This window comes from Mytilus galloprovincialis, chromosome 14, assembly GCF_965363235.1.
Source record: "Mytilus galloprovincialis chromosome 14, xbMytGall1.hap1.1, whole genome shotgun sequence".
In the NCBI taxonomy this organism is placed as follows: Eukaryota; Metazoa; Mollusca; class Bivalvia; order Mytilida; family Mytilidae; genus Mytilus; species Mytilus galloprovincialis.
The window spans coordinates 24,086,637-24,105,395 of NC_134851.1; the positions used below are offsets into that span (position 1 = coordinate 24,086,637).

The 18,759-nt window shown below is 30.2% G+C and overlaps 1 protein-coding gene across 1 annotated transcript; it reads right to left on the minus strand.

Annotated features, from left to right (window-relative positions):
• Nucleotides 1-8,883: 8,883 nt before the first annotated feature.
• LOC143058281 (cardioacceleratory peptide receptor-like) lies at nucleotides 8,884-11,629 on the minus strand. The gene is made up of 4 exons (XM_076231752.1): nucleotides 11,324-11,629; nucleotides 10,827-10,962; nucleotides 9,946-10,032; nucleotides 8,884-9,239 (listed from the first exon to the last, which is right to left on the minus strand). The coding sequence occupies exons 1-4, from the start codon at nucleotides 11,501-11,503 to the stop codon at nucleotides 8,998-9,000; spliced, it is 645 nt and encodes a 214-aa protein (XP_076087867.1). The 5' UTR covers nucleotides 11,504-11,629; the 3' UTR covers nucleotides 8,884-8,997.
• Nucleotides 11,630-18,759: the final 7,130 nt, after the last annotated feature.

Genomic DNA, 18,759 nt, shown 5'->3' on the forward strand with positions numbered 1-18,759 from the left:
TTCTCTGCAGATTTTAGAAATATACCTACGTTATTCAATTCTTTAATATTTCTGACAGATAACAACTGGATAAGTTTGTAAGTAGAAGGATTTTTCCAATAATACTTTTTTATATACTTTTCTCCAATTTGACTATATTTTTTACATTCAAGTATAAAATGGTATTCATCTTCAATAGAGCTAGTATTAAAATTTGTACAAAGTCTATTATTTTTATCAACGTTATAATATCTATCTGTTTCTATACTTAATATATGAGCTGATATACGATATTTACAAATGTATGGTTTGTATATATAATTTACATGTCTATCTAAATAAAATTGCAATGTGTGTGTACTATACATGTATCTATACAAATGACATTTATTTGAAGTCTCAAAAAACATAGTTACTTCACTAATGGATGCACCAAGCATTCTTTCTTTTAATTTCTATAGAAAAATATCTTTACAAACTACACTTTGGTTTAATCAAACATAATTAAATCCTTATCTAAACAAAATATCTCTAATTTTACAACACCAGTTTTGTTTATCGTTCTTTTTAATAAAACTTCTGTCATACATCTCATCATAGGAATTCTTTAATATACAATTTTCTGTAATTTTTTTTACCAATAGTTGACCATTCTATACTGCCTTTCAATGTACATTGGCAGTCTACCTAATTCACAATAAATCATTTTAGTTACAGCACTCATTCTGACTTTAAGAATACGTTTTAAAAAACACAAATAAAGAATAAAAATCTGACACATATGTACCATGCATTGAATGCCTACACTGCTCATAAAGGGAAAGGAATATTTTCAAATTGCTCATCTAATAATTTTCATTTTGTCTTAATAAAATTGAGAATGGAAATGGGATATGTTTCAAAGAGACAACAACCCGACCAACGGTACACTCTAAGATGGGGCCAAAACAAAACAAAAAAAACAACTCTAAGTCATCAAACTTTTTGATAAGAATATTATTTTGTTTCCATTCGCCAAAAAAAATGATCATTTCTATTGTATTCATAATCATGTTATACTATTAATATGTTTACTGACATTGTTATTATTACAACAAAATTCTGGCAATATTGATTCACTACTACCACTTTTTTCTGTCTTCCGCTATAAATAATGGTCAGATGATGAAATTGCAAGATTTTCAAGTCTATTTTTTTAATGCCATCATATAGTTGGATTGGGACAACAAGAATATTCCGACTTAGTATGTTATTTTTCGTACAAGTACTGTCTTAAATTAGATTAAGTGAAAACGATTTGGAACTCCTGAACATAATTTCAGTCAGCAAAAATTCTGTTTCAAATTCATCAACTATAAATAATCGACGAAATTTACTACACATACCTTTCTCTGATCTCTCCCTAGAGTAATACATGCTTTTAAGATTATACAGTAATGTCTTTGCTTTAATCTTTTTATATACTATTTAAAATGATAACATATATTCGTCTGCTTTATAATTCAATATTTAATGCACATGTACTCAATTAAAAATACATTAAATGTAACCTGTATCATGTACTTTTAAACAAGGTTTCTGTGACTGAAATTTGTGAGCCTTCTTATATTTGTATTTTTTTAAATTTCATTATTTTATTTCTTGGCAATTCTTTAAAACATTATATGGTTATTAGATAATCGAGGATTGTGTTTTTGATCATTTGATTTGATTATCTTGTTTATAAAAACATTATTGGTTAATTGATTATATTGCCCAATAATTTGTGGATATGTGATCTTTGAACAGCCCAATGGTGGGTTTTGGTTCAATAACATAATTGTATCTCTTTGCATATATAAAAACAGTCATTATAATTGTAAAATACATATTGTTTAATGAAAATAAACTCATCATAGATACCAGGACTAAAATTTGTATGTGCGTTTTCTTTACAATTCAACTATAAGACAGAAAGGTATTTTCTCAAATATTTCAAAGATTGATACTAAAAGCAAATTGAAGGTCAATTCGCTTCTTAGAATTTATTTTGATATAAATATATAAAAATTCGGTTTAAAAGGTCATTGTGTTATCTTATTGTAATAAACAGATATGCACAAAAAAAGGAGCACAAAAAGACAAATAAAAAAAAACATACACAGCAATAAGATCAGAATAGAATTAGTAAAGAATTTGGTTAATGTTGGCTCTGTTCGGTCTTTTACTTCTTTTTAAATAACTAATTACGTCAATTGCAAACGGAATCAAAAGGTAAACATCAAACACTAAAAATTAGAAATAGAGATAAAAAAAAATAGTTTCAAACACTGATTCACGCCTCACGCTCTAGCCTGAACTCATTACATACGAATAGAAAGTGAGCGTAACAGATTTAGCTTTTCATCTTCCATTTCTCACATATTTCCTTACGCTAATAATAGGAATAACAGCTAAAGAAGCAAACCTCTGAAAAGATTAGATACTGTTTATCTTCTTGAACAGATTTAATTACTAATTGTATGGTTAGGCATTTAATGTTAGTTTTATTAACTGACAAAACTGTTTATCATCCAAGATAATAAAAGTGTTATATATCTATAGTGGGTTATTTGTCATAACACGAAATTGGATATAAAATGTACTCTCCTTTTCATATAATTTTTGATTCAGGTTTCTTAACAATTGAATGAACACACATAGGGGTTTATTTATATATTGAGTACATTTTCATAAGGCTAAAAATATGTGCCTAACAGAATACTTGTTTATTCAATGTTTATATTGATTGTTAATATTACATCAAACATCACACCTTCGGACCGAGTAGAGTAGAGTATCATGGAAATGGGAGGTATCAAATTATGAATTCATGAGGTAGACTTAACCAAAAAAGTGGCATTAAGTCATGAATCTCAGATATGCAGGGATGATATAACTTAGGAGACATGGAGTTTACCATCAGGGGTTAATTGGTTTTAACACGGAACAGATATACGATGTATTGTCTTTTTAAGATTTGTTGAATTCCGTTTTCCAAAAATGCAAACTAAACTAAGAAAAAAACAGACATAGTGGTATGCAATTGGCTTTAAAAACATTTTTAATAAGAATCAATTTCAAAAGTTCTTCCCAAAAGAAATGTTGTTTATACAATGTATATGTTGATTGTCATTATTACTTGAAATATCACAACTTCGGACCAAGAAGATGTATCGTGATATTAGAGGGACCATATAAAGAAAGCAACATATGTTTGCACGAGATAGACTTTAGAAATATAACAATAATAGAGGGATCTACGTTATGGAGAGATGATCTAACTAGGGATAATTTGAGTATTATTTTACACTATTTTAATCAGCAAACTGCAAGTAGGCTGTTGTATTTTTCAGAATAATTAAGCGTGCACTTGCGTTTTAATGTTTAGACGATTATCATTGATAAACGTTGTTTTTTATCGTTATCTTATTTTAGTATAAAGCTTTCAACTCAAAACTATCTGTTTGAAAACAGACATTCTAATATTTAACTAATAACACATTTTTTTAATTGTGCTTCAAACAACCTGTGAACATTCGAAGTCATTTAACTTTTATATAAATAAACATAATGAACAGATGTAAGAACGCAATCATTATTTGAAACATTCTTTTAATAATAACCAATTGAACAAAAACACTAAATTTAACTAAAATTAATGTGTTAATTACGTAAATGTACAACACTATTTTATATTGTTTTATCTGAATTATAGCCAAGAAATTATAATACATTATGCATGTACGAATAAAAACAAACAATTTGAAACTATAAGTTACTATTTTCTGAATAGTGTATATACATTGATCAAATTGTCCAATTTTCAAAATGTAATCAAACTTGTATTTTATTTAGTTAATAGATTGTATCCCTTAACAATTTTCAAATTAACAATGTTCTACCTTTTTATTATCTACAATGCAACAGTTCTTCTATGTAGATTATTTAATGCAATTGTTATCCTATAATACAAGTTGTAATATAAAAAATTGGGAAAATATGCCAGAAGGAAAATATTTTAGTGTTTACAAAATGAATGGAGACATGAGATCAAATGTTCCATCAGCGTTAAAATGTTAATCTTAATGCAGTTGTTTATTTCTTCTTAATCCATCAAACAAACTATTAACAAAGTTTAAAGGCTGCATACACCTCAAACGAACAAAAACAGAAAATAAATGTCAGGCTACTTTGATCTCCGGCACGTACTTAAACCTCTTTCAAATGAAAATTTAGCAATACAACTGAATTTCTATAGAGTGTATTGATATGTAAATATGATACCCAATTTGGTGTTATTATGTCACCCGATCGACAATGTCGGGTGACATATTGCTTTTCCTCTGTTTCTCTTTCTGTATTATTATTATGTCACCCGATCGACAATGTCGGGTGACATATTGCTTTTCCTCTGTTTCTTTTTCTGTATTATTATTATTATTATTTTTCTTCCACCTTATTTTGTCCGCCCGCTTTCTCAGAGCCAAAGGAACCAATCTGAATGATGTGCACTATAACAAGGAACCCTGACTTTCCAGTTGCAGTGCAACTTTGGAACTAAAAAAATGGCTGCCATCACCATGGAAACGGAAAAATGGTGAAAAAATATAATTTTGAAGTTAGGTGAACTGTTTGAGAATGCTTAAGTTTAAAATCTTTAGATTTTAATACAATGTAGGTGCCCCACTATATACTGCTTTGGGATGATTTTGGCAATCATTGGAACTGCTATGTTGCCATGGATACTACACCAAAAATTTCAAAAATATGGAAATGCTCCAAATTTTATAAAACTTCACAGTAACGATGAGCAACATTGGTAGATAAGAATTTGGCGTTGGAATTTCGAAAATGTCTGCCGTTACCATGGAAACAATGCAAAACAGGTCAAAATGGTCAAAAACCTTAAGTGGCATTTACTTTCTTAAAATGGTAGGTCAAATTGATCGAAACTTTGATGGTATGGTCCCTCTCATGTACCAATGTGGTATATGCCATGAAATTTTGGGAATGGTCTCTGTTGCCATAGGAACCAATCAGAATGTCAAAAATTTCAAAAGTTTCAAAATGCTCCAAAATTGATGAAACTTTATAGGATTGTAGACTGTCAAGTCTGCATGAGACTTTTGAAGTTGGAATTTCTAAAATGGCTACCGTTGCCATGGAAACTGGAAAAATGTCAAATATTTTACAAATGCTCCAAACTTAATGAAACTTAATATTATTGTAAACTGGCATGTGTTGATGCTTTGGGATGATTTTGGCATGTGTTGATGAGACTTTTGACTTTGAAAATTTAAAAATGGCTGCCGTTGCCATGGAAACAGCAAAAATGTCATGTTTTTAAAAATGATCTAAATGTACTGAAAATTTACAGAAAAATATATAGCCATGCAAATATGTGCATTCACTATTAAAAGATTTTGAAATGGCTGCCGCTTAGTGGCAATGGGGGGGAGGGTGACATCCGCTATTGCTTGCAATAACAATTCTAGTTATTATTATACTTCCACCTATTTTGTCCGGCAGGTTTTTTGGAGCGAAACGGAACCAATCTTAATGATAGTTCACTATAAGGTGGAACACAACATTTCGGGTTGCAGTACGGTCTAAGACCATAATAAATGGCTGCCGTTTCGATGGAAACAGAACAATTGTGAAATATTCAAGTTTTTGGTTTTGGTGAATAATTTGGAGACGCTTAAACTCAGAATCATCATATTTTAACACAATGTAGGTGCCAGCCATATACTGGTTTTGGATGATTTTGGCAATCATTGAAACTACTATTTTGCCATGGAAACTACACCAAAAATTTCAAAAATATCAAAATGTTCCAATTTTTTTCGAAACTTTATAGTAATGATGAGCAACATTGGTAGATGTGGAATTTGGCGTTGGAATTTCCAAAATGTCTGCTGTTACCATGGAAACAATGCAAAAAGGTCAAAATGCTCTAAAAACGTCAGGGTTTCGTAAATAATTTTAGTATGTTTGAACATAAAATCTTCAATTTGTTGTACAATATAGTTGTCCACTATATATAGGTTTTTAATGATTTTGACAATCATTGGAACTACTATGTTACCATGGATACAGGATCAAATATTTCAAAAAATTCAAAATACTCCAAAATTGATGAAACTTAATATGATTGTTGACTGGCAAGTTTGATTGAGACCTTTTACTTTGAAATTTCCAAAATGGCCACCACTGCCATGGAAACTGCAAAAAAGTCAAAATTCTCAAAATGCTTTGAACTTAATGAAACTTGATATTATTGGTAACTGGCAAGTAAAGATTAGAGTTTTGACTTTGAAATTTTCAAAATGGCTGCCGTTGCCATGGAAACAGCAGAAATGTGATTTTTTAAATGCTCTTAATGTACGGAAAATTTACAGAAAGAAGTATTACCACGCATATATGTGCATTCACTGTTAAATAATTTTGAAATGGCTGCCGCTAAGTGGCAATAGGGGAAGGATGACATCCGCTATTGCTTGCAATGGCAATTCTAGTTAATTATTATCATTTCAACACTTTGTTGATACTTTTATCAATATTCTTGCAGCCTTATTTGACAAAAAAACGTTAGGGTTTATTTTCTATTACATATGTACATTTTGTTTCTGGTCCGAGACCACAATTATTTCGTAGTGCATACTCTTTTAGACAATTAAAGACAATTAAAAACAACTCCCACCTCCACTTTTATCAATGATATGTTTACAGTGTGTTATACTACTTTTTGGACAAATTATATCAAACTTAAAGAAACCTTCATCATCTCAGACTCATAATATGGACAATTTTATGTTAAGTGGATCCTGAAATCTTTTGACAGCTTCCGAAGTTCTTATTTTAAACCTTTTCCAGCTTGACCAAATCACTACTTTAATCTATGTTTCATGACCATTGTTTTTTTGCAGTGTAATTTCGACCCCCTATTTTCTATTTGAGCCATAGAACATGAAGAAGAAAAATTGATAGGGGTATAAAAAAGGCAAGTAACATACTGTCCACACGAGGACTATATTCGTGAACATTGAAAACCAAAGGAAAATAATTGTGGCTGAACTTATCTGTTGTATTGTTTGTTTAAGGTCTGTCATGTATTCTATCCGTTCTGCACCTTACAAATACATTAAAATACGATAAACACATAATGTCTGACATAAGAAAAAATAAATAAACAAGGCTTCAAGAGGAAATCAAAATTGCCAACATGTAAAAATTAGTTTCCGTCTTTTAGTAAAATACTGAAGTCAATAGTTTTTTTAATAAAAGAACTGTTGAGACGTGTTTACTGCATGTATTGTGTCAGATTGATTTATTGGTATTTCATTTCTTTTCTGGAATGTGTGACACTGTTTATCATATTAGTCATTTGAAACCAAAGGAGATGATAATATGATGTACTGCTAGTTTGACCTCGAAAAAGCAATACATTTGGATCAGAGTCGTATGGAAGTGTTGGTATCTCAGTTGTTTAGGTGAATAATGTAATGTTATAACATGATACTTTTTGTTGAACCAGTTGTTAAGATTATAAGATTGAAGAGTCATTATTTGAAGATTCTACCGATGCAAAACAGAAGAATGCAAATGCATATATTTTCTATTCCATAATTTATAGGCTGGAGAGATTAACAAAAAGCAATACATATATTTCTTAAACGGAATTAGTTATAATTCTTTTCCTTAATGTTATCGCTCTGTAGATAAACTTTTGCATACACATGATAACGAATGGCGATATGCAATTACATTATAGCAATTGAACTAGAATTACCAATGCAAGTCTTTGTTACACTTTGTCTTATGATGTTTTTTTTTTTTTGTGATCTGTGTTTTTCCACTGGTTTAACCCTTTTAGGTTCATTATCATGCTTATTTAGTAGTGAGTGAAGTGTGCGCCTGAAAATTAGGTTTTCACCAGTCGCAATACGTATGAACCTAACCTGTAATTCAGGCATTGTCTATTGTGTTGATAAACGTAACGTTTGCTTTTTATTCATTTTTGAAGGTTTTGTTTGGGTTGTCTAGCTTGAATTATTGTAATCGTTTCTGAGCATTCTGTGACTTGATACGAGATAAAGTTATTAGTAATTGTTGCAGTACTTGTTTTGACCTATGAATGCTAGTTCCAAAGTCATTTTGTCTCTGGCTTATTTGGTATCAAACAACACTTCCTTATTTATTTAAAGTAAATCGGATGATATATTTCAAGAAGGTTGTTTCGCTAACAATGGTGTGCAACAACAAGAAAACATAGTTTAATTGATTGCACCTTACCATTTTACTCTATCATGAGGACGGACTTGATAAGTTCATAAACATAGCAAATAAATTTACCAATATACTGTTGTTTAATATTTTATTGTTTTAACAATTCTTCTTTAAATAATGAAAACAATCTAGCATTAAAACACTGAAGATCCTCTCCGCCTAAATTACACATAAGGTGTCAAAAGTATAGAACGCTTACAATAAGAATCTGTTCTAACTTTGTTCAGAACTAAAGTATATAATAATATAGTTTATGTATTCTTTTAGTCATGCTTATATGAAATGAGCAATAACATGTACATAAGGTGAGATAACTCTTCAGTGCACTTTTTAATCCAAGAATATGACGAACGATTAAAAACTGCTATTCATTTGAAGATGTTACATGTACATATGTGATATGTTTACACTGTAGCAGCATCTGTGATCACCTCCGGTTGTTAAGTTAATCTGTCGCCAGTAATATTTCCAAGTTGTGCTTTGTAGATTTTACACTAATGATCGACTAAGGTGTTCATTCCTGTAGATCGTTCATTCTTTAGTCAAATAAAAAAAAACAAGAAGTATGTTTAGGCTTTATTCTGGTTTATCAATTTTCTCTCAAAATCGCATGGTTGTTAATGGACACTTCACTCAAATATAACTTTTAAAGATGAAGTTTCATTTAAATATAACTTTAAAAGATGACGATTCCCTCAATAGTAACTTTTAATGATGACGTTTTGAGCCTAGTGATGTTTTTACTGTATTCATGTGCATTAAATGAGAATCAATCTTTTTCTTTTTTGATCGAAACATCTTGAAATTAAATATCAAAAACACTAATGGATTGGCAAAACTGTTCAATGGTGCAAATGTATACAACACGTTATATATCAATCCCGCCTTTATATTAGCATAAAACTGTAAATATGCATCTACAAATATCGGCGTCCAGCATAATATATAAACTGAAAAAGAAAAGCAAAAAGTAAAATCATTACGAAATTTGATTTACAATTAAGGTATCTCTTTTTATAGTAAAGAATTTTAAAAGGCGAACGAAAGAATAATTGACTGTCAAAATGTAAGGAACACCTTTCAAGAAGAATAATTAGATGGTTGATACCAGAAAAAAAGTTACTAATAGAAAACTGCAAATTAACTAAACACTTTTTTTACAAGATAATGTTTTAGACGCGAAAAAAAACTCATCATTTAACTGAGTGACTTCGACTTTTATCTTTTTTAAATCGATCACAACTGATGTTTAATTAGCATAGATTTTTCAGCCATAAATTTCTGTTTCATCAGGACAAGTATTTTAAGTGTACTTTCAGTATTCAATATGCTGTATTATTTTCTTTTTATTTGTACCTTTGTCTGTGTTTTTTATTTCGAAGTCACAGAGGTTTTCATTTTTTAGCGTTCTCGTGAGTACCATTAGTTAATACCCTGATCGAGATCTGAGGGGGGGACTAAATACCCCATTTCTTTTTCAACTTTAATGTTTGGTCAATATATTTTTCATCCACTTATATTTTCGTTTGTACCTTTATTACTTTCTGTCTGCTTTATTTAGAAAAAAACAAGCAATGAGAAGCCTAAGATAATACTACAACATGATAGAAATTTCTTTCTGAAGTTATTCAGTTTAACAGAGCAATTTTCACTTACCACAAACAACAGCCAGTAGAAGCTTTATAGTCTTGATTTTTGCATTTGATATCACCCTATCCTTCGGAATAATTTCATCTGTAGAAACTGTAAAAAATAAATATTTAGTTAGCTAACAAACTACCATTAAAAATCATGTAATCATATTTATGTATCTAAATACGTATGCGTAACCCGGGCTACTTAATTGAAATAATAGAGCATGTCATAAACTGTTTGCCTCGAGATGACATTAAGATGATACATTAGAAAACACTTTGTATTCAGATATTATTGTTCATATTTTATCAATTTCCAGTAAACACAAGTCTTTTTTAAGATTGTATAGACTCTTATAATAGTAAGACTGCGTTAAAAGACGCATTTTGTATGCCAAACATTACAAAAAACTTGTTTAATTTCTAACGCATACAAATTTCTTGCGGGCACTTTTAAAATTGTGTAACAATGGCCTGAATATAAATATGATGAAAATCTGTTAAAGAGAACGATAATCTGATAATCGATTTGTCATATTTTTTTGTGCATTTTATATTATAAAAAGGGGGTGACATTTGTTTTACCAGGAAACCGGATGATTGCTTGATATGTTCAGTTCAATCTTTTTAATATCGGTTCCTTCATTATGACATCGGTAATACGTCGTGTTCAAGTTTGTGTAAGTTTTTATGCAGAGCCGAGCAAAGTGGTACAGACAATTGAATCATCGAAAACTATAAATTAATATCTTTCGAATCGATTTTTCATTACTGATTTCGGCGAGGTTTGCAGATGATTCATACGACTAATTTTCTTGTTATAGTAATACACCTTTTACTGAAAATATGGCATACTAAGGAAAGGCAAATATACATTGTTAAAACACAATTGTAAATTATTACCTGCATCGCTTCTGCTTGCCGGAATAAATCCACGTTTTTCCCGTCTACGGATTGTTATTATTATACCAGTATAGCAAATAACGATGATAATTATTGGAATTATTATTATAATTGTAGCATCAATATATATCATTGCCTGAAAAATAAGAGATAAGACCCCTTCTGCATATCAGCAAAAACAAGTTTATACATAAATATCTTTTTTTTTATTTCAAATATATTATCGGGTATAATTTTTTGAATAGACATTGAAATTGGTAACATTGTATTAGCAGTGTACTTTTAATGTAAATGTAGCTAGTATTCATGTAATCGGATGTAGATAAACAGAATGTTCGTTTGAACAAAACTAAATTGGGTCAATTGAAAACGTAGAAATACATGTTTTAATAAGAAAATGCTAATCTTTCATCATTTGCAAGAATCAATTCAGGAAGAAGGGAAAAGAAAAGGTACAATTATAATAAAGTATGGAAATAGTTTTCCCTTAAACTCACCTCCATGTATGGGATGAAATGATAACAGAATGTCTTCGACGACTTAATGTTAACAGCGTATTGTACAGCAAGAACTGCTCCAGTAATCCATGCAATAGATGCCAAACCAAATCGATATTTTTGTCCTTTTGAGGCTGAAGATAAAGGTCTTACAATAACGTAGAGTCTATCTATAGACATTACAACTATTGCATATATTGAAGCATATACTGCCCACTGTGATAAAAATGCATACACAATATAACAGAAATATGTATTCCAGGGAACTCCAAATTTGTTGAAAACCAATTCTGGAAAAACATAAAACAGTCCAAGACAGAGATCTGCAAAAACAAAAAAAAGGTTACAATTAGAAAAATAGCAATTGCTTTGCAGGCTTGATAAATATTCCATTTGTACGGAAAAGTTATCAAAGGTACCAGGATTATACATTAATACGCCAGATACTCATGTTGGGGGCATGGAATAGTTTTCTTTCCGGAAACATAATGTCATATCTTTAATTTTCTCAAATATATCTTTTTATTTGTGTTTCTCTTATCCTCGGTTTTCTCTGTTATTACGTATTCTTCCTATTGGAGAATCGATCCTCTTTTTTCGATATTTAAAAGAAATAGCAATTACATGTAACAGAACATATCCCTTTGATATATTTGCTCTGAGTCTGAATAAATAATGTCGCACTCGTCGAAGCAGTACTAAGTAATAGTCATACCTGATATTGCAAGGTTAGTAACAAAAAATCCCATCATCGTCTTCTTCTTTCTTGACAGTAACAACACGATAACAAGTGTATTGAATGCTATTATACCAAGGAAAATCAGAAATGATATCCATTTTAAAATCACCTACAAAACCAAATTGTTTAATATTCAATTGCAAAATTTCAAAGTTAATACACATATCACATAATTAATACACATATTACATAGTGAATACACATATTACATAGTTAATACACGTATTACATAGTAAAAACACATATTACATAGTAAACACACGTCACGTATTACATACCATATTATATATAACATTTGGTTAAATATACACAAGAATATGAAAACCCAAAATAATAAAACTGTTGATCAGATAAAAGGCAAATATACATGTACGAATCAATAATAAATAAACCCCCCAAAAAACAACAGAAAAACAGTTTGTAATTTGTAACAATTTTATTCAAAGGTTGATAAAACAAAACAGTATAGTTCATAACTTCGTGATAGTTTGTTATTTGTTTAAGAGCAGTAATCAATCTTGTCAACAAAACTTGTTTGTAGAAGTTCAATAAAATAGTTAAACATGCATTTCCAAAGTTTTATCAAATTTGATATCCCTTACGTCAGCATTTGTTAAGGTTTGAAAAATGTTTTATATTTATTTTTGCTTCTTTTTTTGGTTATTATTGATATCCAGAATGGTTGGAATTTGATATTTTAAGTACGATACAACACCATCAAGAACAATGTGTTTTAAACCACAATAATTTAATTTTGGATGTAACGCGTCTTCTGGTTGGCTAACAGTGTTTGCTCTATCATCCCATAGACTTAATTTAGTCATGTGAACGTGACGTTGTCAACGTTTTTCATCATTTACTCTGGTTTAAAATAAAATTTAGAATTGAAATATTAAAAAATGACTGTAATATTTGTTCTACGCTGGTTATTCAATGTGCAGCACTTTTTTATGTTATCTCTTCATAGACAGAAAAAATATTACAGTCATTCCTTAAATGTTTAAAATGTGTGTAAAAAACGGTATCTTGAATAACTGGTTTATAATCAATGGAAAAGATATCAATCACTTTTAGAATGAAGAAAATCAGTTCCTTCAAACAAATTCCGTTAAAAAAGTTATGGAGTGATATTTGTCGTTCTATATGTGAACGAAATAAACTAACAGACGAATGAGCACGGCAAAACTGACGTATTGATAGATTGATAGATTGATGATTTCTTTAAGTTGCATCAGTGTAGTGACCTATATCGTAGCAATAAATTAATGTGTATAAAGGTTTAAGTAAAAATTAAAAAATACATAAAAGTTATAAAAAAAATGAAGGTTAAAATCACAAGGAGCAGCCCAAAACATCAAAAAAATTAACAGATCTCTAATGCCAAACTTCCACCTTACCAGTTTTCAACATAATAGGTGTTTTCGTTCATCTTATCATTTCTTTATTTATAGAACTGCAATGCTGATCGATTAATCGATAGATACACTGTTCTCAAATTGAAGTAAGCACAAGGAAAATCAATAATATTTTGAACTGATTGAAACATTTCTGGATTTATAGTCCGAGCGAATAATGTCCATTAAGCATGTTTAAAAGATAACAGAAAGTTAAATAATAAAAATACCGAATTCCAAGAGTCCGTAATCAAATGGCAAAATAAATAAACTAAAACAAATCAAAGGAAACGATAGCAACTGCCATATTTCTGACTTGGTACGGGTATTTTTTTATGTAAAAACTGATGAATTACTCCTTGGTTTGAAGCTAAAGAATAAAAAAGACGATTGAAAGAAACACAATAATCTACAAAACTTAAGACAGAAAACAAAACACATAGCAATGCAAAGCCAACCACAAACCAGTGGAGACCTCGTGAGCCTTGGAAGATTTAGCAGATTCACACACATCAACCGTCGTGTGGCTTATGTAAGTACACATTCGGTCAATACTATTCAATAGGCATTTTCGTTCATACCCTTCCGGATCACCTGAGATCACACCTAGTTTTTTGGTGGAGTTCGTGTTGTTTATTCTTTAGTTTTCTATGTTGTATCATGTGTGCTGTTGTTTGTTTGTCCATTTCATTTTTAGCCATGTCATTGTCTGTTTGTTTTAGATTTATGAGTTTGACTGTCCCTTTGGTGTGTTTCGTCCATCTTTTTTACTCCATTTGGATGTCGTTTAATAATAATATTCAAGGTTTATAAGATTAAACTTAGCAGAAATATGGCAGAAGTCAATTTTTTGTTTCAACCGTTTTGGTATTTTTGCAGATTTAGTTTTGTTTATTTCTAGTTTCTGTCAATTTTCATGGTGTCTGACGGAATATATTGATTCCAGTCTGAACTGACCTTATAATGCTGTGATGAATAACTTGTTCCATCGCTGTGATTATTATGTGTCGTTGTATTGTTATGAAATTCCATACTGGATATTGTTATCTGTAAAAAAAAGGTTCATGAAATGGTTTTTGTTTTGTAATTAATGACGACATAGTATTACGATGAACTTACAACAAGAACTGCATAGAATCCGACATAAATGATGCATTGTTAAGCTTGCTATTTGTTTCTTAGATTTGCAAGTTAGAGTAAGTACATTGGTATTGTCAAAATTCAGAAATGTTAAGATGTTAAGCATACACAGATGGAGTGTTTGATATTATTTCACAGAACTAGCATCTGGTGACTTGCATTCACCAAAAAATAATAAAATATACAAATGATATTAATTTTATTTTTAAGCTTGGATCACGTTTTACAGAAAATATTACAAATTGATTTTGAGTCATAAACTTTCAGTTATCCTACGATACATGTTATTGATTACGTCATGTTCATTGGGAACGCGGCCAGACATTTTTAGCATGTTTAATGATAATCATTTTTAGCCAGGTCAATTTTCAACTTCTAAATTTAAATGTCTCTCTGGTATATTTTGCCTCTCTTTTATATGTGCCAGGAGTTTTGTATTACACTTATTACTTCAAAGACAAAATTACTGGATAACAATAGATTTATTTGCTATGTAAAGAACTACATGTATGAAACTAATCAAATCCACTGTTGGCAAATCTTTGTTTTTTTTTTTTTATATATATATAAAAGGTGTGTTTGGCGAAACACTTTTGGAATTTTTAGTCTCACATGCTCTTTTACTTCTTATTTTTGTTTCTCCCTGTTAAAATGTTTTGATTAGATCGTCACTGTTCAGTGAAACGAAACGCGAGTCTGGTGTACTAACATTAAATCCCGATATCTTCGATGAGTCTATTTTCATTTTTTGTAAAAAACTAAGGTTCCAACGACCTTAACGGAAGATAATCTTTGGAGATACGAAATTTTCTAATATTATTTTTAATAAACAAAGATGTTTTAACCGAAATATTCCAGAGAATGCAAACACGGCAAAAATATGACTTGTTTCCATTTTTAATAATAATATTGAACAAATAAGTAACGACGCCTACTTGTTGTTTATTTTTATACATATGACAGTTAATCAAATACATGGTACCTTAGATTTGTAAAACAATGTACATGTATTATATTTCTAGCTTCAGCTGCTTTAAAACAGAGGTAATGGAAATAAATGCTTTTTTTTTGTTTCATGCTCTTTTTTCTAAAGTGATAAATAACTTCGAACAATAAAAGTGAAACGTGATTCTTTCTTATCCAATGACGTCATATGAATGAAACATCTTCGAATGGAAAATTACTTTAAAGTTAAATAGACATTTAATAGAACACTAACACGAAACATTCTACGATAAATGCGACACACGTAAACAAGGGGGCTCCACCATGTTATTGCGTTTTATTGCCATTTCTTATATTTGGAGTATAATTTTGACAGATATTACAAAGTAGAATCAACAGAGATGGCGGATGATTATCATAATGATTTGCAAACGTTAATTTTATTCGTACCTGGAATACATTATAATGTTATTGTTGGTGTAATGTCGTCACATCTTAACCGCCCTGGATTTGTATGGGGTCAGTAAAAAATGTTTACTTTAAATAGTGTGGTCATCGGTTAATACTATTGCATTTCATGCTTTTTTTTTAAAAAACTTTTCACTACAAGTCCCACGTGTGATAAATCTGTTATCCAGCTGACACAAATCTACACAAAAAGGAGCGTATGGTTACTAACCACACATACGGTAAATCATCATTTTCTTGAGAACTATTTATTTACAAAATTTCTTAGCACCTTCATACTGTAAAATAAGGTTCTTATCTTTTAATATGCTGATGTTTTTAATTAGTACTACACAATTCAAACACGACGCTCATTTCAAAACATGTTGAAAGCAAAACAAACTACTGAGCAATAGGGCACAGAATTTTGACAACAAAATAAATCAGAAAAGTTCAACTTGTTTAAATTAAACACAGCTTTAAACACATTCAACACAGTGAAAGCATCGAGGTTTATAAAGAACGACACAGGCAGCAAATACAATAATCTATTTTGATAATATAAAGTGAACAATTAGTCTGAAGCTAACTTTTTTTGAATTTATGTGCTTCAGAACAAACACCATTATGCGACAGTATTTCTTTGTTAATCATTAAATCTAAAGAATACCAGTACGAATTAACAGACAGAATCGGTATGCAAAACCTACTTAACATACTAATAAAATCGAAATTTAATTTGCACCTTTTAATTCAGTAAATGATACGACTCTGAATTGATTAACAGTGCTCGTGTAGCTACTCAGGAATACAGGGATTTATTACAAATACTTGTAACGTAAGGATTTTCTATAAAGGTATTTAAGAAAAGAGAGTTGAAAGATTCTAGAGTAACATTCAAACTCATTAATCGAATATAAACTGGAAATACCATGACCAGAAAATAAAAAAGGCAAACAGACAAACAATAGTACACAACACAAAAAAAAGAAAATTGAGGAATAAGAAATATAAACCCCACTTAACACTGGGGTTGATTTCAGAGGTTTTGTATGAATAGGCAGATCCTGGACCAAATGTGGCATCCGTCGACTATCTATGTTTGTACAAATCAGGTTATAATTCTATTTCTGCAGGTCACATAAGATAAAAAGGAACGGAATTGTAGTAACGCCATACGGAATATATCCACTATTATATATGAAACGTGTGTTAGAAGTTGACAATCAATTCCCATTATGAAAGCTTAATGTTGTGTTAGTATCAGATACTAACATGACCACGTTAGTTCTAGTGGTTGTATCTGATATACAAGAAATCATGGGTAATTCAAAGGGAAAAATCAATGTTAGAAGAGAACCTTTCCATACACTGATTTTACTTGATGGAATAGCATGACATGACATCTATATACAGATTTGTCATTTTTGTTTTCAGCATTACAATATGTAATCGCTCCCCTGTCACCAGGTTTAAACAAAGATATGAAATAAAAGTAATAGCAAAGATTCGAGAAAACGTTTTATGATTGAATCCATTGTTATATCTTTTGAACTAAAAAAAATGATTCTACGATGCAATATATCTGTTTGTAAGCCGTATGGAACATAATTTAAAGTATGTACGGGTAATCCATTGCTTGTTGTATTCAATGAGTTAACAAATGTACGTACCAGACGAATAAATGAAGTACATTATAAATGGAAAACCCAATGTGCCATGGAATAAAGTCGGCTACCCAATTTTCTACCTGAATGAATTTTGTTATGCAATGCAACATTTAAAAATGACAATGTTATTGATAATCAAGTAAATAAATCATCAATTTATATTTTTTATAACCAATATATAGTCAACAAGGGCATTAAGATCAAACTTGTAACTATATGTGAACATTTTTTGTAGGTCGGTTTTATCGCACGTCTGAAACCTAATGTGATATAGATTTCAAACAACAAACAACAATTTGATTTCGGATGAATGGCTTTCTATATATAGGCATCGCGTTAAAAACTAAATGTTGATCAAAAAAGAAATATCGAACTCTTCAATATAAATTCCGTGTGGATTCATGTTCTTCATTTCGAAAAACTTGATTTGAAACAGTCATATTGTTCCAAGCATTTGACGGAAACTTTGCTGGAGGATGGTGCATAGTTGTCGATATTTTCATTAGCCAAGTAGTCAGTATTTTACCACTGACATTAACTATAAAGGAAACTTTTAAAAAAGTCCAGTAATCAAAAATAATGAATAAAACTCACCCAAGCTAACTTGAACATGCTTAGCTTTGACTAGTTTGCTGTTGTCCTCTTTCGATATACAACGTTGCTTTAATATTTGTTAAAACCAGGAAATCGCTTCAAATACAATACTATATGTTTTAATTTTCCTGTCGTTGATCATGTTGATATATGATCGTGTTATCTATAATGACTGATAGCATATATACATTTTCAATTATGCACCTGATTGTGCCACACGCTAGTTGCGATAATGTATTTACCACACAATAAAAAAAGAGTTGAAACAGCATTCAAAGGAAAATCAGATAAACTGTTAAACAATTCGATATATTTTGAAATACCTGTATGCATCATTAGTGATAACATTTGCGTTTTAAGGATATACTTGGGTGAGGTTTTTGAATTGGTGTCAAATGTTCGGACTCCTTGGTGTTTTCCCATACAATACAATGTAAAATATTTTGCCCCATAACACCCATTTAATTTTTCATATAAGACTTAATAGCTCATGAAAGGTCATTTACC